We start from the raw sequence: 22,404 nt of genomic DNA on the forward strand, positions 1-22,404 counted from the left end.
TTACCTGACTTGTAAAGTCCAGAAAACTCGAAGTCCGAGTACATTCTGTGATTTTTGTTGTACTGACATTATTATGTTTGTGTCATCAGCACATGTGCTGTGCATACTTAATGGTGTCCTGTAAGCTTCAGTGTCTGCAGATACGCTGTGGTCCGCTTGGCTCTAAGCAGCATAGATTTTGGGAGTGCGAGGCTCCGAGCAGACGTTTACATGCCTGAGTGTGACCACGTGAACCTGCCTGCAGACGGCATAAACTGCAGTGCACCTACTACGTATGAATACAGGCAGACTTTAACAGGCATGGCTGCTCGTCTGCAGCCACATCAGAGGTTGGATTTGGACTTGAGGTGCTAATAGTTTAGTATAACAACGTCCATATTTACAGTTGGATGAAAAGTACAAAATGGGCAAAAAACAAATCAAATCAGTAAGTGAAGCGATTGGATGTCGGGCCTGACGTATCAGACTCGCATCCACCGCCGAGTAGAACCATCAGTTTGAACATTAAACACTTTCCCACAGAAAAAGGACAGAGTGGACAAAAGACAGGAGGCGGTCAGGCAAATGGGTTTTCACGATGAACATCAAGCAGCAGATTCAACTGTGCACTCGCTTTATTACCATTACACCCAGTTTGGCAAACACTGTTAATCTGGTGCCACATCGACAGGACAAGACATCAAGGTTATCTCTGCCATGGATTTCCAACAGCGCCGTCAGTGAGAGGAAGACTACGGATTTAATTGTGAGGAGAATGTTTTAGTAGCACCCTCCTGATTGACAGCTCTTTGAATAAACGTGTGTGTGTGTGTGTTTTGGGGGATGGGAGGTGGAATTACAAGTTGGCGTTATTTCAGGAGAGAGCTGCTGTCTCTGCCTCTTTTCTAGCCCTGCACACACACACACACACACACACACACACACACACACACACACACACACACACACACACACACACACACACACACACAGCAATAAAGAAAAACCCTCTCTGTGTCTCGGTGCTGCTACTCCGTTCCTGTCCCTCCAGCCTCAGAAACACTCACGTGCACACACACTGTTGGCTGGTATAACGTGAACAAATGAAGCACTCGGCTTTGGCGGCATCGAAGGGGCCCCTGAAATTAAGCTTGTGTTTATTTTTGCAGTGAAAGAAGAGGGAGGAAAAGATGAGCGTTTGAGGAGTTGGGGGAGGGTAGAGGAGAAGGGAGGAGTGTTTCTTTGTGGTACTGTACTGCTGGAGTAGGAGGGAGGATTACAAAACTCTGCCCTCTATCGGAATGCTGAGCTGCATGTGTGTTGTCTGTGTGGACGCCGTCTATCTGCTGGTGCAAACTGGAAGCATTCCTTGGAGCGCCACAGTTTTTCAGTGTGACAGATGTTTAATGTTTTATCCTGCTGGGGGTTAGGAGAGGTGTGATCGTAGGGCTGAGTCTGTGTTTCTCATCTATTCTTTTCTTCTCCATTATCGGCCTGGCAGTGTGTTGGAAGGGTGTGGTGGATGAAAAGCGAAGGGAGAAAGTGTGCGTTTGTTTATTTATTTATCTGGGGGGCACTGCTGACTGTAACAGTCATTATATTATGTAAAGCCTGGCAGCAGCGACAGTAACCAGGGGGAGGGGAAGTCTAAGTGAGAGAGCGTTGGGTGCCAGTTACTGACGTGCAGAGCAAGGCAAACTGTGATTGGCTTCTCAGCGCAGATCTCTGGCTCATTAAACGTGGTGAGGTGGCTGGATCGGCGGAGGGGTTACACGAGCTGCTCGTGTTTGTACTCCCAGCAAATGGAGGCGACGACTCCACCGCTGCGTCACAAATTAATTAGAGGAAGAAGTGGCAGGGAGAGCCATGCTGTGGGACCATTAAGACTCCTCCCTGTGCTAAAGAGGCAGCTGTAGATGTGAGGTTAATAACTGACACGAGTGGAGGACAGGATGAACAGATTAGAGCGGTGAAAAGCCCGGCACCATGAGGGGCACGCCAGAGTGACGCCAGCAGGTCGAATCTACCAATAGGAAGTGACAAAGTGAGGAGTAAAATGTGTTTGTCAAGCAGTGCTCGTGAGTGTGTGAGTGTGTGAGTGTGTGCGTGCGTGCGTGCGTGCGTGCGTGCGTGTGGTAATCGGAGCAGTAACCTCCAGACTGGGCGAATGGCGTCCAGGAGAGCAAAGGTCAGCTCCCAGGCCCAGAGCTGGAAGGATTGTAGTTTTCATTCGTTTTGTATTCATGTAGACCAGATGACTCACTTCATACATGAGACTTGCTCCAGAGTTCTCCACCACACTGGACGTTGTACACCCACTGGCTGCTGGGGAAAATGTGTATTTCCTTACTGGTTGGCAGTGGTTCTTGGAGGTTGCTGGTTTTCACTTGGAGTCTAAGATCTCCGTCTGATTTTCTACGTACGTTTCTCTACAGTCACTATAGAGCTACTGTAAAAAGTGCAGCACAAACCAGACACGGAGCCCGATTACCTTCAAAGTCAAAGTTGTGCCTCAGCGCTGTCTGGCCTCCACTTTCCTCTCAGCTTTGCCGACATGCAGAAGTCATTCATGCTTTAAACTATTTTATAGTAACCCAGAGGAGACGATCAATGAAATATATTGTGTTTAATCTGACTCGTCCATCTGAATGAGTTAGCTGTCAGGTTCACCCCCTGCTCTTCCTCATTGCACACTGCTTTGTGTGTTTTGTCACGCTAACAGTGGAACTTAGCAGGGACAGGGTTTGCCTTTCCAACTGGTCTATGATCTGGTGGGGTTGTATCTTTGTTGCTCTTTGCTTTTTCTTATCGATCGATTTATTAATTTCTTTATTTTTTCCAGTCTACACAAAAATAGTATTCATCATCGAGCGCCATGCAAAGCTGTGTTCTCTGTATTTACATCTGCATTACAATATCTGGATTAGGAAAAGTGTAGAAATATACAAATGTAATCATGTTAATACCAGATTAAAAACTGATTCGAGCTCGGATCGCTGGGATAACTTGGAGTTGTTCCCCGTGGTTTCAGAGGAACGTGGGATTAACTTTGCTGACAAAGGGAGGAGAGAACATCTGGAATAAGGGTTGGGAAGGATTGGAGGTTCCAGAGTCGTTCAGCTATCGCACCCAGTGTGGTGGATAACTGTACTCATGCTTTAAGTTACATAGAGGAGTGTGTTTGTTATCTGACCTGAACCTATTTGGGTTTAAGGTGGCTCTGCTAACCTGTCTGACCTCTCTTGTTTTTAGGATGGAGCAGATGTCTGAGGAGGCACTGAGGCTGAACCTACTTAAGCGAGGCCTTGAGTCAACCAGTGAGCGAGAAGAGGCGTTGGCCAAGCGCCTCAAAATGGAAGGTCACGAGGCCATGGAGCGCCTGAAGATGCTGGCACTTCTTAAACGCAAGGACTTAGCTGACCTAGCAGCCCTAGATGTTGCAGGGAGCTTGGGAGATGGAAAAGGCCCTGGAGCCAGCAGCCTCCATCATCAGAGCCTAATGGGTGCTGCTTATGAGGAGAAGTTAAATGGGAGTCTGAGGCTGGGAAGCCACAGTAGCCCCGTTGGACCAAGTAAGAATGGAAAGGAGAACATCCTGGATGAGCCAGTCGACATGAGCGCTGGGAGGAGGTGGTGAGAATAAACATTTTAAACAGAAGGATTCTGTGTAAAGAGCAGGAATGTGCTTTATAGCATGTCCGTTTACCTGAATCCAGGCATCGTTTATCTGATTATTTGAAGGACAATACCAGTTCACCTTAGCAGCTACTTTTACTCTGCAAAAGTAACTAGTGGGTGAAACCTTGGCTGTCAATGAAAATCTTCATTTTTGTCCTCGTTGGCACATTTTTGGCCACCGAACTGCAAGAAGTGTCCACGGCACACTGTTTCTGTGGCTTTTACATGACTACAGAGGGACCAACTTATTCCACAGGTTCAGTAAGAAATCTGTGGAATAGTCCACATACAGTATTTGGTGCCAGCTCGCCCCTACAGAGCAGGGCTTGTATGTACATTGTGTGCAAGGTGCATAGCAAAGGTTTAAACCACACGAAAAGTAACGAAAACCCTCAAGGGCCCAAATTACTAAACAGCACAAAGTAACACAGGTGTACCAAAGGTGTGGTTAGTTTTATGGCTGTTTTACAGTAATGAAAATGCACATGCAGCAGGGGCAGCTGTAAAAATAGTCAGTTCTTCAGTAAATCGGCCCTCAAACTGTGGGGCTGATGAAATGTATAACATGGAACAATGACACAAGGGCACCACTAGCCTACATGTAATCTAGTGTTGCTATACAGTATATTCAATCTTCTTTGATAAATGAATGTGTGACAATGTACATTACTGTTTCTGTCCCCCAAACCTTTGAGTCTGGAGCTGGTGAAAGATTTGCTTTTAAGTTTAAGAATCAGCACATGGACGTTAGATGTGGGGCCCAGTTTCTTTGTTATTCTGCTTTTAACCAACGAGCATGACTAAAGATTCACAACCTGTAAACTGACTTCCATTGAACCTACCGGGAAAACCAGCAGAACAGATGTCAAGCGACCCCACGCAGTTTAGTAAAGCTGTCAGATCCTGTGATGATAAAGTACGACTTTAAATGCTGCAGAAACTGACTGCACTTTGTGTTTGTTCTTTTTTTTTCTTACTAGTGATGCTGATCATGACAGACGAACTCCGTCACCGGATGTCATCATCCTGTCAGACAACGAGGCTTCCAGTCCCAGAACGACACCTCGGCCCGAGGAGCGTGTGCACAAGGCTAACCTGGACATGTTCAAGGTAAAAGGCATTCGCAGCACTCCTGCAAGGGGGCAGAAATAGACTGAATATGCTGTACAAGTCCTTTAACGCTGGTGCATAAATCAAGTGTAGAGGTGGCTCAGATATTTCAGGATGCTACACTTAATGAGACCTGGCTTCACACCCTAAAAACCCTGCAGCTAGCTTAAGCCCTGCGGTCGGGGCGAGCGATGGTAGCAAAGCCACTGTTAGCTCACCCAGCAGATTGTCCTGAGCAGCAGGGAAAACAGTCCGGGTGGGTGACGGTCAGGAGGAAGCGTAGTCCTGAACTGAAGCTGCCGATGCACCACCAACCAAGAGTGATACCAGGAAGTCCTGATTGAAGCTTTTCTTTTTCACAGGAGCTATTAACATAACCAATCATTTGGCTGTACATGTACAATAAAAGGCAATTCTGTTCTCTTAAGGAGGTGACTTGTGTGGGAGTAGAGCTTGGGTAGCTTCTCTGTACGGTGTTGTCACAAGGTTTTCAAGAAAGGAACAGTGGAGGAGTTGTGACCTTTTGAGTCACAGCACTTTCCAAAAGACATCTACTGTAATGAAATGAGTCTAATTTCATCCTGTATGTCAGAAGATCCAGAGTGTGATCAAAGTGGTGGATGGACTGTAATGTTTCCAGAGTCTGATTATAGATGCAGAGCAGAGGACGTCATTGTCAGCAGCTGTTTTAGCCGAGCAGAGTAATCGGGGAGAAGCTCTGAGTAAACGCAGGTGGACAATAAACAACAACAAATATAAGTAATAGTCAGTGTCACATGTGTGAAACCTGCATGTTTCCACAGGCTGTCATGGAAACATGAATACAGATGTGTCTAAATACCAGTAATGACATTACTACAGATGCATGAAGAATCCTGTGAATGAATTGGTCAAAATCACTTTTTCTTGACGTAAACAGGTTTTAAATTGCTGCTTTTGACTTTGCACAAAAGAATATTTCAGCCAAACGTGTCCTGTTTACTTTCTGCAGTCACATCCTGTGTCGATGCAGAAACACGACGCGCTGTTCAAACTGCAGCTTCTGTGTAGGTTTAGTCTGGTTTATACAGACTGGCTGTTGAGTTCAACGAGCTCGAAGTTGCCTCTGGTCTTATGTCCGGATATAGTGTGCCTTTCTAATTTTGTGTGCTCGTTTGTACCAGGGGAAAACAGGAGAGGAGAGGCAGCAGATGATCAAAGCTCTAAGAGAAGAGCTTCGTCTGGAGGAGGCTCGTCTCGTGCTGCTGAAGAAGCTCAGGCAGAGTCAAATGCAGAAGGAGAATGTGGTCCAGAAGGTCAGTGCTGCTGATGCCACACATTCTCACACTGTTGGAGCTCTGCAGCTCTTTGCATCTGTCCGTGGTGCCTTCGCCGTGGTTATGTGGGTTCAGTTCAAGTCACTTTTATTTGGTGCCAAATCAGTGTTTCCTCAAGGAGGCTTCAGTGTCTTATTTAATCACAGCAGCAGTTTGTCATGTTAATATTTCAATAATTTAACTAGACAAATATATTGCATAGACTGATCCTAACATAATAATAATAATAGTCTAATAGTTTATATCTGGAGAGCATGACCTATATAGACAATGGATAGTGCAGGATATTGGAAATCAGTATTGAAACATGTATGTACCCCTTAGCTGCAGACGGTACTGTAACATTGTTCTAAATCAGGGCTCCCAAAACCGTGGCTCGGGGGCCACTCGCAGCCCCCCGCTTGCTGCCCGTATATGGACCTGTAGAAATAAAATGCAGTTTGACTGTTGAAGTGACGATTTTGTTTGTTGTTGAGTGAAATGTTAAAATAAGTTCGTCAAATGATTGAATATGAAGGCGACATGAGCAGAGACACAAACATGACGGGTGTGTTAGTTCACTGACAGACTCACAAACTAATGTGCACACCTATGTCTGCACTTCTGTTAAATACGAACAAAAATAGGAAAAAAAGATTTGTCTTGTGATACAAAATTTGAATTATTTTTAAACAAAACTACATTTTAGGGGAGATTTGTGGGTGTTTTCTTGTTTGTTTGTTTTTGTTTGCCCCCGCATGAGACAACAGTGCCAGCAGTGTCTCATTTAGTTTGAGAGCCCTGCTCTAAATCATATGCAGTAAACATTTATATATGAAGAAAGCACCAGAAAATCAATCTGAGATGTTCCAGTCCTGGTTTATCGTTGCTCTCTTGCAGGTCCCAGTGGTCCAGAATGCTGCGTCATCTGTGCAGCCTCCTCCCATCCACAGCTCTCCTGTCCTGGGGAAGCTACCTGTGAGGCCAGGTCTACACAACCCTGAGCCCCAGAACCTCCGCACTGCACAGGTGTGTGTGTGTGTGTGTGTGTGTGTGTGTGTGTGTGTGTGTGTGTGTGTGTGTGTGTGTGTGTGTGTGTGTGTGTGTGTGTGTGTGAGGCGAAGGGTACATTTTCATTAGAGATCACACCAGTGAAGTTCCTGTTTTACAGGAACTGTGTGATTGTTGGGGTTCTGTAGTGTTGTCTCGACCTTGCACCTTAAACCAGCCGTGCTGACTTTAAATGACGTCTTTGACTCACAAAGAAAGAACAAGAACTACAGAAGTCACTCAGTGTAATCAACAGCAAAGCTGCACCAGTGTCTATGATGTAAACGAACCTTAGACGTTTTGGCTGTAAGAAAGGGTCATGTGACCATGTAGGACAGTAATGGAATCTGAAATGTCTCCTTTTTATCTGTAGTCACATTTTAAACTTCACCAAATGTAGAGTACTTACAGAGACGGCTCTGCACGCTGAACTCCCGCCTTTTGTTGATGTCTTTAGCAAAATGTCAGTTTTCTTTGAGACTGAATCCACGTCTCTGCTGTGGGACAGCGTGGATATGCTATCAGTTTCTTTCAGCCTTATAGTGACTCCAGGTTAGCCTATCTGATTTACTGAGATGATTCATCGCCTTGTTGGTGGTTGCACCACTCACTGTAGAGGAATGTTCTTACCAAGTACGGTCTTGTTTTCATCTTTTAGCCAATGATACGTGCCAGTTTTTAAAAACTGTGCAAGCTTTCAGTTTTGAGACTCAAAAGGGAAAAAAACAAAATCTTCTGGATTTTTAGCTCCAGATAAAATTTTGAGCTACGGTGGATAAAAAAGCACTTAAACATAGAAGAACGTGCTTGTGTGAATGAGCCATGGTGTGTATTATCCATTTACAGTAAACCAGGTGAGCAAGTGTCATTTGCAGACATCAGGGATTTTCTCTGATCTCTGCTGAACAATGAAACCCTTTGTTGCCCTTCTCCTTTCTGCAGGGTCACACAGTCATCCGGTCAGCGGCTAATGCAAACTTGCCCCCCATATTGATGTCTCAGCGAGTGATAGCACCCAACCCTGCCCAGCTGCAGGGCCAGAGGGTCACGTCCAAACCTGGGATGTCTCGTTCCAGTTCCAACAGCATGGCTAATGCTGTCAGCTACCAGCAGGTATAGAGTCAAACCGACCTGGGGTAAAGCATTCTTTTGAGAAAGGTGTGAACTTGTATGGTGAATGGTAGGACTGCCTAGAGAGAGATCACTGATCAAATCCTTTACATATGTAGCTTTTCTCAGTAATAGAGGGTAGGGCTGGGCCATATTATACCGTTCACGGTAATACCGGTATAATGTTAGGCAACGATAGGAAAATGAAATATCGCGATAGAATATGAGTAAAACGCGCATGCGCAGTTCCTTTGTTTTCATACGCACATGGCCGATTGTTGAGTGAAACAGATGAACCAGAATTGGTTTGTAAAAATGGTGCAACTTCAGTGATGTGGAACTGGTTTGGTGTTTGTCCCTCAGATACACAACAAAGCACATTTTTTTGCAGAACATGCAAGCGGCCGTCGTTATTGCCGTATTTGTCGGACTAAGATGCTCTTAAATCTGGGAGTAAATCTGGGTCCTAAACTCCGTATGCTTCAGGTCAAACGGACACTGCGGCATCACTGAGAGTTAAAAACTGTCTAAATTCTTTCATCTTTAATAAAACGATCAGCGTTGCTGCTTTACCAGGTGTAACTATGAAGTTTAACATCCAGGCATCCATGAAAACAAAATGTATTACATTTAACGGAGTTAGAAGTTAGCAGGAAGCTAGCGGAAGTTAGCTCGCTAGTTTCGCTAGTTACCTAAGCATGATATTGCATGTTCTGGCTGAGAGATTTGTGAAAAAATTCAAACGTACAGCTCTGCTATCACTTCCAACATAAATGAAGACAGGAAACTAAACAGCAGTGACGTTTGTAGGGTTACTGAAGTTGGCCTAGCTGGTATATAATGATGTGCTACGTGCTCGCTAGCGACACAGCTATGTTAGCATAACATAAACAGTGAAGCTGGAGGACGAACACTAACACTTTTCCACTTATAAAAGTTAACGTGAAGGTTCCTGATGGTTAGAGACAAATGCAATCGCATGACAGGATGCTGTAAACGGACCAAACTAAAGTCAGGAGAACAACTGAGATAATCCATCCACAATACGAGGGTAGTCATTAATATACTGCAACAACATGGGAATAGAGCAGCTGCCAGAGAATTCAACATTAATGAATCAATGGTACAGAAGTGGAGGAAGCAAGAAGAATGAGTTTAATAAAGTTTGATTTATCTGACTGCTTTGTTTCGCTTAATGTGCCTTATAATCCCGTGCACCTTATGGTCCGAAAAATACGTACTGCACACTGCAGTTTAATCTTGCAAAGCACCTCTTTTTAACTTCAGTGGATATTATACATGGTTATGCTCAGGATATGTCAGCCCATTTCTACTGGAAATGCCTTTTGGTTAAACTTTCAGCAAGGAATTTGCATTTGCGCTGTTACATTTTTATAAAGCTTTAATGCACATAAAAACCAGCTTCTTGTTTAAGTGAAAATAAATGGAAGGTTGTCTTTTTGCGCTAGTAATGTTGTGGAGTTGTATTTTGTCTCGCATCAATGATATCATTAATCAGTTATATTGTTATCGCAAATTTTCAAATATATATCGTGATAAATATTTTTGGCCATATCGCCCTGCTCTAATAGAGGGTGTATATCTCTCTGCAGGCCAGTCAGGTGGCAGCTTCCCAGCGCTCAGGCTCCAGTGCCATGTACATGAACCTGGCCCACATGCAAGCAGCAGCAGCTGGGGCCGGCGGTCTGGGCGGAGCTTCGGCCGTCAGCCCGTCCACCATGTCTGGTTCAGCCAGCGGAGCGGTGAGCTCCATGGCAGACCAGGCGAGCAGTCAGGCAGCAGCCAAGCTGGCCCTAAGGAAGCAGCTGGAGAAAACCTTATTGGAGATCCCTCCACCCAAACCCCCAGCCCCTCTCCTGCACTTCCTGCCCTCTGCTGCCAACAGTGAGTTCATCTACATGGTGGGCCTCGAGGAGGTGGTGCAGAGTGTGCTCGACAGTCAGGGTAAGTAAATATCTGATATTGGGGGAGGAAACATCTACAGCAAATCTTTGATTTATACCTAACCCGTCAAATTGAACTGACAGACAAACCATGAATACGGTATATTTAAATAAATACGTAAGCGTTTGTGTGTTTGCACCAAACTCCTTTGGTTGTGTGAGCATGACCCAGAGACCATTTTGATAATAATTATAAAAATTTGCCAAGACTTTGTGTGCTGACTAAATCTCCCCAGCAGGTGGTGCTATTGTTTCTTCTGTCCATAGTTTGTGCATCGCAATAACCAATCAAGGCTTAGCAGAGCCAGAAGCAGGAAGTTCTTCTCGTATGTGCGGTCATGGTTGAGAAATCATTGTCCCTGAATCCAGCTCCATCCTTGTAGCACTGCCTTTTTACTCTGTCAGCCTTTAAAGGTCTGAATACAGGAGGCTACACCTGGCACCTGTCTGCTCAGCTGTGCTTGAATCACTAAGAGCAGAACAAAGTGCCTTCAGTTTGTGTCAGGAGTGTTGTGATGACTTTAAGGTTTAAAATAAATTCTGGGTGTGCGTCTGCTCGAGCACCGCCTGTCGCTGTAGCTCTGTCATTGTTAACGGAGTCCTGTCTGTAGGTAAACTCAGAGGGACGCTGGCCCGTCTGGAGCCTTTCTTCTGCGCCCAGTGCAGAACTGACTTCACCCCCCACTGGAAGCAGGAGAAGAGTGGGAGAATCCTCTGCGAGCAGTGCATGACATCCAATCAGAAAAAGGCTTTGAAGGCAGAGCATACCAACAGGCTGAAGAATGCCTTTGTGAAGGCCTTACAACAGGAGCAGGTTAGCAGCTTATGTACCTGCATCATGCTGGCTGATTCTTACTCTCACTTAAGTTTGTTTATGTCATGAGATTGTGTGGCTATCACAATTTTACTGTCTAGCCACACAAAGTGTTGTCGTCTGGTGTTGGTAGCAAAGTGATAAATAAATAATTGGCACATTTTAGTGTCATCTAAAATGTGCCAATAGGGACACAGTTGGGACTGCGTTTCATGTTTTTAAACATCCGAGTCCCTAATGAGCACGTTGTTGTTCTGACTCAGCAGAGCCTCACCTGGCTTCACCCTAAAAAGCTGGTGTCAGCTAGCTAGGTTAACCCAGGGTTTTCACTGCATGGTCACATCACAGGGATGGCATTGGCAGCATCTGGATAAATAAGTCTGCTGTGAGCAGAGCAGCTGATTTTAAAAAGGAAGTTAAAAGTGCTCCAGAGCTTTTCAGTACTGAAAACCCTGAATTAGTGCTGAAGTTACTCAGATAAGATGTAATCCTGCTTTGCAGTCTCTTTGTTACCACACCTAAACTCCCAAACATAGCTGGGGTATTTGATAGTGATTGTGGTGTCGTTGAATGTAAGTACATGGTGGCACCAATGCACAAGATTCCTGAATGTGGTTCTCTTGTTAGGAGATTGAACAGAGGCTGCAGCAGCAGGCTGCTCTCTCTCCCAGCTCAGTCCCTACCAACGCCTCCAAGTCTGACACCATGATCCGACATCATGCCCTCCGCCAGGTATGTTCCAGCAGAGAGTCCACTATTAACTTGGAAGGAATAAGGAGATGTATAGTGCTCGTGTGTATGTATTCCAAACCAAATGTGCTTCAAGCAATAACTAGCAAATCTCTGGTTCTTAGGCTCCCCAGCCTCAGGCCTCCCTGCAGCAAGGGCTGTCGAACTCGGCACGAGGGGTCCTGTCCAACTTTGCCCAGGCCTCCCAGCTCTCTGTGGCCAGCAGCCTCATGGGCATGACCAGTGCCAAGCATTGTGGCGGCAGCGGAGGCGGCAGCAACAGCAGCAGTAACAGACTGCAGCATGACAACCGTCGGCAGATCTACAACATCCCAGGTACCTACACCTTTCCCCTTTCTGCTTGATGTGTGTGTGTGTGTGTTTTGTTTCCTGCCGTGCATCTTAGTCAACATCAGCCATTCGTAGGTTTATTAGCTCCACCCAGGACGTTGTGTTTTGTCTTTCTGTCTGTAAACACGACAGCTCAGAAACTATGGAATGAATTCTGATAAAACTTTGCAGGGGTGTAGAGCGAAGGCGACAACCAGCCATTCAAATCAGCATCCACCAAGGTCTTTAACATTAGCTTAAGCAGAGACGTGGCTATCAGCAAGTCAGAAGGGCAGGACGAGTTACACTGTGGCTTTATAGAAAGCATATGATTGGGTGTTGGGGGGTGGAGGGGTGGGGTCGACTGATACTGCACGAAGACAGAGGAGTATGTGAGGGTGGTGCAGAATATGTGACAGATTTAAGATAAGCCTGGGAACAACTCTGAGTGCAGTCTTGTTTACATGGATGTGAATGAGAGTGAGGCAGGTGTGACGGTAAATATGCCAGAGAAGGTTATCTGGGGTCAATCATTCAAACAAACGAGAGAAGGTGAGGACGCAGATGTTTCGCTGTGTCCACCTCTGTATCGATGTAGTTTTATTGCTGTTTCTTTACATTAAAAAAATTCTAGTAAACGTATAAAATAAGAAAAGAAATTTCGGACCGTCAGGCTAGTTCATGTCAATAGCAACAAAACAAAAGGTCACTTACAAATGTTTGAGCCTTAAGCTCTACAAAGTGCATCTTCTCTGAATGTTGTCCTTCTGCCTCCACAGGGTTAAACATTGCCTATCTGAACCCAGCGGCTGTCGGAGCCCATAAGAGCTCCAGCTTAGCAGACCGGCAGAGAGAGTACCTGTTGGACATGATCCCGCCTCGATCCATATCGCAGTCGATCACTGGACAGAAATGAGCCCTGTCCAGCTCTTGCCCCTTGAAGCCACCTTCATCTTCATACCTAAACCATACCGAAGCACTCCTAAATCAGTCGATACCCTCTCCTCTTCACCTCTCATCGCATGCAGTGCCTGTCCATGTGCCTACCTTAAACTGACCCATAAAAACCCCACCAAGTTGGACAAGGACTCTAAACTACCAGTGCATTTGACATGCTCTTAATATAGTAAAATCCTTCTTCTTCAGTCTATTTAAGAATTATAATTCCCCTTATTATAACTGGTGGTAGCATTATTATTCCCACAACTACCATATTTGCTTCTGTTACTATTACTCATTATGCTTTTTCCTTTTGATGGTTTGTTTTTCTGCTGTTTATCTTTGACTCTGGGTAGTGACGGCCTGTCGTTGTCGGTTTCTTTAGGCCAAGGTCATATAGGATTTTTTTTTTCTTTATAATTTGTCCTAAAGCTTAGCTGCGATTGTTGCTAGTAACAGAAGATCAAGATGATGCGTTCTGGTTGCTATGCAACTTACAAGCTTTGTAAAATAGTCTCGACTTGGATGAAACAGTGGAAAATCCCGATGGGTACAAAAACAGACAGTTTGAGGCTCTGCATGCTCTTGAAAAGAGGATGAAGAACCCATTTTAAAAATGGAAAAGCTGGAGGGAGGGAAGGAGGGAGCAGCAGAGCACCCACACCTGTACAATCTCCCTAAAAGGGCCTGCTTCACAGTGACACACAGCCAAAATTCTGATATGCTAAAGTTAAGTTTCAGGACAGCGCCGGAGATTCTGCCACCAACAGAGTTAATGAACTGGAAGCGAGCGACAGACGAAAGCAAAAGAAAATCCTATGTGATCGGTGTTCGGATAATCTTTCCTTTGCTTCCACCGTCGTTCACGAAAAGCTTCTTATCAGGTTCTTCATTTCAGATTGAAACAGTAACACACTTTTTTATGCTGGATGATACTTAACTTGTACTAATCACGATGGACAGTCACAGCAGTTTACCATCTGCCTCTTCAGGAGACCAGCAGTCAGTCGAAGCTCCAGCGAGACGGAAGCTGACAGGCCGAGTGTGTCGTCTGTGTACCTGCCAAGTATTGGGGCTGCTGATGCTCTTCATTCAGACAGAAACCTGTTGGTCCCATCCCATTTCACTATTTGCCAGTGACCTACTAAACCACCTCACCCATACTCCCCACCCCAAACCTTCGGCTGTTCAGTATGCACAGACTGAACCCTTTCACCCCGCTGTTCCTCGTGGCATCGCGTGTTCTTTGAGAGAGCGAAAAGACCTCAAAGCTAAAGGTGGAAGCATATTTTGTGCGTCCAAACCACAGACTCTGTAACTACAAATCTGGGTTCTTCTTCTTTTTATATTTTGGTTTTTAGATTATTTTCTAAATGTTGTGCAACACCCATTCCCAAATCCTAACTACTATTCCCATCCCTACCTCATCCCTTTTTGTTTGTTTGTTTAAACTTTATGCGGCGTCTCCTAATAAAATGGTTGCGTACCTGAGAGGTACAGCTGCCGGAGACGATAATAATCAACATAAAACAGAAACTATTAAAATGTCTGTATGGATTATGTATAGATACCTAGCTTCAGAGAAAAAGGACGTGGATTTTATCTTTTAAGGAGAGGCATGGCTCAATCATCGTGTGTCTGCTCTGCACACACGTTTCCTCTCCAGAGGAGCACTGTGCATATTTCAAATTAGATGTTTTTGTATGGAGGAGAGTTAAGAGTGGCTGCGGTCTGGATGCTGGCTGACGGCTAACCAGAGTCCGGTGAGATGCTCCGATTTCGCCGAGGTGTGTTTTGTGTTTCTCGTTTTGCTTTATTTACAGGCTCATGTTCATAATCCCCAAAAGATGTTTACATGCTTTTAATGTTCAAAAACACTTTATGATCCTGCACTTCTACAAATGCTCCGTTTGAGTTTCTGTCGCTTTAAAGCCCTCCTTCCAAAATTCCAACTCCACTCTTATTGGTCAGCTGTGATGACACAAGCAAGGCAAAGTTGGTGACATAGCTGAACACTTTGTGGGCTTCTTAACAAAGGCCTTACCTGAAGCCACGACAGGATGACTACATGTTGCTTCTATCCCTGAGGGTGCTCACTGAAGTCACAGCAGAGCTGACGTTGGTCTTGATGGCGTATTTGTCACTACTTGTTCTGTTGTTGACAACATGAACAGGAGGAAGTCGATGAAAACAGGTTTGTGTGGAACGTCTCTTTGTTGAAACAGCTCAGTTAGCATGTTAGCATGACCAGTGCTAAATGGACTGGTAGCGCTTTTCTGCTCTGAGCGCTCAAAGCGCTTTACACAACTCGGTGATTCACCCAATCACACAAGCGCTGTCTGACTAACATTCACACACATTCACACTCCGATGGACGCATCGGAGAGCAACCTGGGGTTAGCACCTTGCCCAAGGATATTTGGCATGCAGACTGGAGCAGACTAGGATTGAACCACCAACCTTCCGATCAGTAGGCGACCCGCTCTGCCACCTGAGCTACAGCCAGGTGCTGCCACCTGCTCTGCTGCTGGTGTGTCACCTCCAGTCATGCTCCAGTTGTTACTCCTTTGAAACATGCACAAAGAAGTTATCAAACACACTGAATAAAGTTTGGAGAAAAGCTGAAAGAGACACTCAACTTGTTGATAAATGACTAAATCCTAATTTACTCTCTGCAAATGTTGGACCTCAGTCCCAGCTTTCATTTCACTGGTGCCCAGTTTGTACATGTATCTGGAAGATGGAGTTACTCCACTCATATTCTGACACATAACCCTTACAGAGCCCAGTGTCAGGCCTGCACCCCGCTCTCACTCATGTGACAGATCACTGCAGCAAGTGTGCCGTTGGTAATGGACCGGTTCTTACGCAGCCCTTTGCTACTGTACCTGAGCACTTTGTGCGCTTTATACAACGTAACCTCATCCACCCAAACACTTTTTCTCTTTTTGCTCGAGTGTTTTCTATCTAACATTCGTACTGTGATGGATGCATCGGGCACAACTCGGGCTCAGTATCCTGCCCCAGGATGTTTGACCTGAGCAGCCAGGGATTGAACCACCGACTCTCTGGTTAGTAGTTGACCTCCTGCTCGACCTCCCGAGCTACAGCTGCCCCTTTGTGTTTGTGTAAAATGATCTATTGTTGTTGTTCTTTGGTCGCACATCAGTTACAGAGTTCTTATTGCAAACTAAATTCCATCTCAGTCCCAGGATCGGTAATGTTTACCATTGGTTAAAGTGACAGCACTCGTCGTTCAGATGGAGAACTTTTGGCATGTTACACACACGAGAGTGAAAATAGTGAGAAGAACCAATCGTTCAATGTTATTACGAACAGACTCTTCGCCTGTTCCAGGCGTCGCCTCAAACGCTACAGCCCATCTTCGCTGTGCTCTGGATAAGAAATGGTGAGAGTTGGTGACATAACTGTCACTGGGCTTTTACATGAGCAGCTCTCAACGCTGCAGCAGTGATGTGCAGTTTCCAAAGTGTCAGGAAATGTTATTCTTCCAACATAGTTGTGGAGTTGAGACGGGTTGAAAACTGCGGTGCTGTCAAATGAACAGAACTAAGCATCTGATGGTGTTAATCCACTTTTATCTATTTATCATGCAAGTGTGTGTTTTCACAAACCATTTGAAGTATTTTCATGACGACGTCGATGGTTTTGCTCCGGACTAAACCTCTAAACCTGCCCAAACCCAATCTGTCTTACACAGGTTGGACAGTTGCTTCATCACAGTTAGTTTGAGACCTAACAACAGCTGTCATAGCCAGCAGTGTTAGATTGTGGTTGGACACCTACAGACAGCAGGCAGAAAGCTCGTTTTCCCATAAACGTAACTTTTTCTTCTTCTTTCTTTTTTGCTTATCTTGCCTTAGTGGACCATCACAGTGGATTTGAAATCAAGGTGTTATTGAAATGCAGACTTTGTTTTAATTCAAAGGGTTTAAACAAAAATATTGCATGACCTGTTGAATCTTTTTTACATCTTTCAGAGGCTCAAAAGTATTTGGACAGACTGCTGTAATTTTAAATGTACGGCTTATTTTTAATACTTCACTGAAATCCTGTGCTGTCAAAGACTGCCTGAAGTCTCGAACCCACGGACATCACCAAATGTTTCCTCCATCACGATACTCTGCCAGGCCGTTATTCCATTTACTCCAGCTGCCTTCAGCTGCTTTTTGTGTGTGTTTGCCTTCAGATTTGCCTCAATACTCAATCAATGCCCCATTTCTTTGTCTCAGAAAAGCTCTAGGGTTGCTCATGCAGTATGTTTGGGACATTGTCCATGTGCACTGAGGTATCATCCAGTCAGTTTTGGAGCATTTGGCTAAATCTGAGCAGAGAGATCCTGTACACTGCAGAATTCATCCTGGTGCTTCTGTCACGTCACCAATAAGTTCAGTTTTCAGGCATACATGCGTATGCCACAACACTGCCTCCACCTGCTCTTTTAGATATTCTTTGTAAATGTCTCATCTGTCCTGGTTGATGGAGCGTAACCACCTTCATGCTGAGAGTTCCATGATCAGCTAAGTACAAGTTCAACATTCACCATTAATTCCACATCTGTTTTCTCCTTTGTCAGGGAACAATGAGGGAGTCTGACCACAAATCTGCTTGTCTGTCAGTTGTCCAGTTACTTTTGGCCCTTGAAGAATCAGTCAACAGTCAATGCAACACTTCTGTCAATTAAATCAGAAAGTCTGGTTTTGTCACATGTTGATTTGGTTTAAAGTCCACTGTCGTTGTGTGAAAGGCAAAATTTCATGGTCCAAAAACCTCTGGAAATAACTGTATGATGGTGGTGTTGAAGGTTTGGGAGGGAGCATGAGCAATCTTCATAACTGTAATGACGCTGTGCAGACAGCAGGTTATATGACCAACACATCGTTCAGACTGCAGTCGAACCCTCTCATAATCTAAGCAAGGAGAACGTGTTCAGGTCAAGTCTTTGGTGTTGTTGGTGACAACACTCGGCTATTTCGAGCAGTGTTCAGTTAACGTGCAGTATTATTCACAGCACACTGTCCCTCCTTAAAGGAGTCTGACGCATGCAGATTACTGATGATGATCTGCGACAGCATCCCGGCAGATTCAGATTATTGATAGAGACCTTGGACTAACGTGTAGTGAAACATGGCTGACCTGTTGCAAAGGACTCCGCGTGACCTGACACGACCTCTGGCCGCCATGTTGGATTTCTTCAGCTCTCGGGTACCAGCTGATGTTTCTCACAGAAACGTTTACCTCGGTTTGTGTACGGTGTTTGAATGTCACAGATTACAGTTGTTTCTCTGATCCTTTGGTTTATGACTGAGCAGCTGCACAACTACACTCAGTTCATTGAAAAGTGTTTGCTAATGCACATGAACTGCTCCTTTTTTAAAATGATTCACATATTGCAACTTGACATTGGCATTTAGCTTAAAGCACTGCTGTGTTCAAGTAAAAGGCACATGTGAATGTACGAGCCAGAGAAGTGATGGTAGCAGTTAAGACCAAAAATACAGTTTTAAGAAAATGGATAAAAGAGCTTCTCTCTAAAGTACGTCAGCACTTCATCAGCTAATCTGTGCAGGTCGGTCACAGTAGTCTTCTCCTGTTTAATGAGCCCACCAGCCAAGAAAATCACCTGTAAGCTGCACGCGGGACAATTTTTGGTCCATAAAGAGAGCAGCACCAAATCATGACAGAGGAGTGTTCAAACCATTTCATGCATGTTGAACACAGTGGGAAGCAAAACTATCCAAAAACATGAGTTTTGCATCTGAAAGCACTTTGAATGGTCAGACGACAGTAGAGAAGGCAACACTGTCCTGAGCTTCTTCACGGCTCAGGACAGTGTTGGAGTTCACATGATGACCCATGGAAAGGTCAGTGTTTCCTCTTATGCCCAGTTTTAGAGCTGTTAGTTTCCCCTCTCCCTAATTCAGCTGTTTTCTCACATGTGCATCTTATAGCCTGCTAACAATCAAAGTGTGTTATATTGTTATTGACACGGGGATAGAAGTTTCAGTGTTCAAATCCACAGATTGTGGCTGATACTCTCGTAAGTTTCTCAAATTTGCTTAAATATGAAGGTGGTGCTGTAACAGTCTAAGGCCTGTCGCCCTGCAGTGAACCCGCTGCCTCATAAAGGCTGTACGATACAGTAATGTCAACTTTTATTACAGTGTTACTGAACGAATCCTAAGCAAGTATCGGTACTGAGTCGACTCTGATGAAGCTCCGTGTGAATCCATCTGTGGTTCAAAGCTCAGCTCCAATAAGCCCTGCATCGTCTACACGCGTATAGTGTTTGTGCGTTTTTTTGTTTGTTTGTTTGTTTTGTTGTGCGTTCTGGTTGTGTCCAAGTAATCCAGACCTGCCTGTCACTACTACAGAATGATCCAGTGACAAACAGTCCACAGAGAGCGATCCAAGATCCCTGCTGTGAGCTGGCACTATGTGTATAAAGACTGAGCTGAATGGGAGACAACGTTTGAAATTGGATGTAGCGAAACGATACCTGAAATCTATTTTTGCTCCAACTCCTGGTCCGATCTGCTTTAGCTGCAAAGCTAAAGTTTAAATGACAAAATAAGCTCCCGTCTCTCTTTTTGCAGATGCATTTATACATCTTTGTATTTGAACTTTGTTCTTTTCAACATCACTTTTTAGATTTTCAAGTCATTCTTTATTCTAAGGATTTGTTTGTTTTCTTTCTGTCGCAGTTAAAAAAATATTGACTATGAAATAAATGACACAATATTTGCTAGGTTTTAAGTAATAATGACTTATTGTACATATGCATTTTTTCCTCCGTTACTGAAAAAAGAAATTAAATGGTTGTACATTGTGTAGAAAAGCAAACAAAAAGCCATGAATATTGTGAAGCTTGTCATTTCGTTTTGTGATCACTGTGTATTATTGTGTAACAAATGTGCAAAATGTTTGGGATTCTTTTTCTTTCGCCCGTTCTGCTTCTTGAAGCAGCCTTGCTGGTTGCATTTGCTGTTATTTTGAACTAGTTAGCGTTTGCAGGAAAGTGCTCACTGGTTCAGATCAGAATGGTCTGAACCTCCCGTCTGAATACTTCGACGCATTAAACTTTAGATACCTTCAAATTACTTGTTGATGGAAACACTCTGATTGGTCGGACTCGGTGGGCCTAGCCCTCACTGTCAGAACGCCGTCACGTTGGCGAAACCACCTCTCGTAATTAAGTTTCTGTGTTTTGATGGAAACGATTACTGCTCACCGGTTTGTTACACGCAGGCAGACAGCGGATCGACACGAACCACTAAGACGCAGATTCTTACAACTGTTGAAACTTTTTGTTTGTTTAGCTTTTTCGTAAAGAAGCGCTCGCCCTGAATCAGTGACCACTTTTTCTGCCGACACCAGCATACAACACGTATGATACTGTACTGTTTGGCTTTATCTTCTATTAATTGTTGTTGCTAATGCAGGGAATGATTTAACTGCAAAATCATTGTTTCTTTTTGCATAGTGTTGACAATTTTAAATATCTGGGAAGTAGGAACGAATGATAAAACGGACCAGAGACTAATCAGACTAATTTTTGTTTTACTTGCATCAATCCTGACCTTTTGCACATACTTGATATTTAACGGTCTTCAAAAAAAACGTCAAGAAAATAATGCTGTTTGAATACTGCCAGTTGATTGACAATTATGCATTGATTGAAAAAAAAAATAAGCTAATTTTGGAGGAAATAACTTTGTAATATTTATCTCTTGCAAGCTATGTTTAATAAAGGTTGAAACAATTTGCTTCAAAGTGTCAACGTCATTCAGCTTTCTTCTTCTTCTTCTTCTTCTTCAGCGACGCTCTGGGCAGCGTTTTCAGCCAATCTGTCCCGACCACTTTTCCTCTGGTCTTTTCATTAATTTTCAAGTTATCATTATCCCCTCAAAAACAGTCACCATCTACCGCGAAAAACATACCCTGGATCACCAAGGAGCTCAAGGAAATCCTTAATTTTAAAAAAAGAGGATTTTCTTTTCCGGCTCTGCTCTGGATAAAAAGGAGGTCAACAGGGGGGTGAAGAGCCCCTTAAAAACTGCTAAACTGGAGTATAAAAACACTGTTGGAAAAAAAATTCACCACAGGGGACCTCCACTCAGCCTGGCAGGGATCAAAACCATGGCCTCTGTGAATACTGTGGTCACCACCTCCAGAACCATCCAGGTTCTCATTCTTGGCCTGTTTATGCCATGCCCTTATCTTTAACGTCTGCTCCGTTGTACCTTAATTGGCCCTTGGGGATAAATAAATAAAGTCTCTCTGATTCTGATTCTTTAGCCATTTAAATCAGCTGTGTTGGATCAAGCACACCGGCCCTCGAGGCCTGGAGATCCCCACCCCTGGATTAGGGGGTCTATACTTAAACCAGCGTTTATATCATGTACACAACGCAGTACTCTCCACTAGGTGGCAGCCTGGAGCAGCAAACCATTTCCCGGGTCAGCTGAAATGTGACCTGTGTCGAAACAGTTTCCATCTGGAGAGCTTGAAAGAGCCTCCAGGAAAAGTAGAATGAAGCAGACTGATCAGGACTCAATCTGAACCCAGCTCTCTTCATTTCAGCACCGACGAATGTGTAACTTGTTTCATGATGTCATTTCTTGATTTTTCAGTGTTGACTAAACAGCCATCCTCTGTGAGCTGCTTTGAATGAACTGGTACATGCAGGGATCAGGGCTGGTGGACGGACACACACACACACACACACACACACACACACACACACACACACACACACACACACACACACACACACACTCACTCTCTATTTGGAGCAGCTGTTACAGTATTGTTTCTGCGCTGTGTCATAACGTGACATGTTGACTGACTGCCATACTGCATTTGAGATACCATCTACTGGAACATGCAAAGTTACAAAGCAGAATAGAATAGAAATGGTTTTTGCCTGAATATTAAATATTATTGTAGCATTGATCCTAAAAAGCGCTCTGTGGGTTTTATGGCTCTTTAAGTCATAAGACCACTGCTAACAGAATCAGCTCCCAGCCCAGAGCAGATTTACTGAGCGCTCGCTAACAGTCTTATCTGACTCCTGCTCCTGCCTCCTTTGAGCGTATCAGAAGGTTCCTTTAACGGTGATGCATAGTTTGAACAGACTTTTCTAAAAATAAGGCTGTCAGACATGTATTTACTTAAGGATATTTGCAGAAATGCCCGTGCGTACACAGAACTGTTGGACAGTTGGTAATAAACAAGTGTCACAAATCTGTTTCTGCCATCATACTGAACTCGTACTGTTACCAGTTAAACAAGCTGATGAAGTCTTTCAGGCTTTGTGCACATGCAGGAAAACAACGAGCTGCATCTCACTCCCCTTTTGTCTAGAGCGCGAACAGTCATTACA

General features: G+C 44.3%; 1 protein-coding gene across 7 annotated transcripts in view; it reads left to right on the plus strand.

The window, feature by feature from the left end:
- The window catches only part of gatad2b (GATA zinc finger domain containing 2B), a 37,374-nt gene extending 22,818 nt beyond the window's left edge, over positions 1-14,556 (plus strand). For 2 of the 7 annotated variants that reach the window (XM_040002644.1, XM_040002645.1), the window contains 10 exons: positions 3,232-3,612; positions 4,638-4,767; positions 5,931-6,062; positions 6,963-7,091; positions 8,055-8,225; positions 9,815-10,187; positions 10,798-11,000; positions 11,628-11,732; positions 11,855-12,065; positions 12,839-14,556. In XM_040002644.1, coding sequence (XP_039858578.1) covers positions 3,233-3,612; positions 4,638-4,767; positions 5,931-6,062; positions 6,963-7,091; positions 8,055-8,225; positions 9,815-10,187; positions 10,798-11,000; positions 11,628-11,732; positions 11,855-12,065; positions 12,839-12,975 — 1,971 coding nt within the window. In that variant the 5' untranslated portion in view covers position 3,232 and the 3' untranslated portion in view covers positions 12,976-14,556. Of the gene's footprint in view, positions 1-997; positions 2,024-3,231; positions 3,613-4,637; positions 4,768-5,930; positions 6,063-6,962; positions 7,092-8,054; positions 8,226-9,814; positions 10,188-10,797; positions 11,001-11,627; positions 11,733-11,854; positions 12,066-12,838 lie in introns of those variants that run through there. The other 5 variants (XR_005691679.1, XM_040002646.1, XM_040002648.1 and 2 more) reach the window with 5 other exon arrangements.
- The last annotated feature ends 7,848 nt before the right edge of the window (positions 14,557-22,404 follow it).

Source organism: Simochromis diagramma, unplaced genomic scaffold (genome assembly GCF_900408965.1).
Source record: "Simochromis diagramma unplaced genomic scaffold, fSimDia1.1 OVJJ01000449.1, whole genome shotgun sequence".
Lineage (NCBI taxonomy): Eukaryota > Metazoa > Chordata > Actinopteri > Cichliformes > Cichlidae > Simochromis > Simochromis diagramma.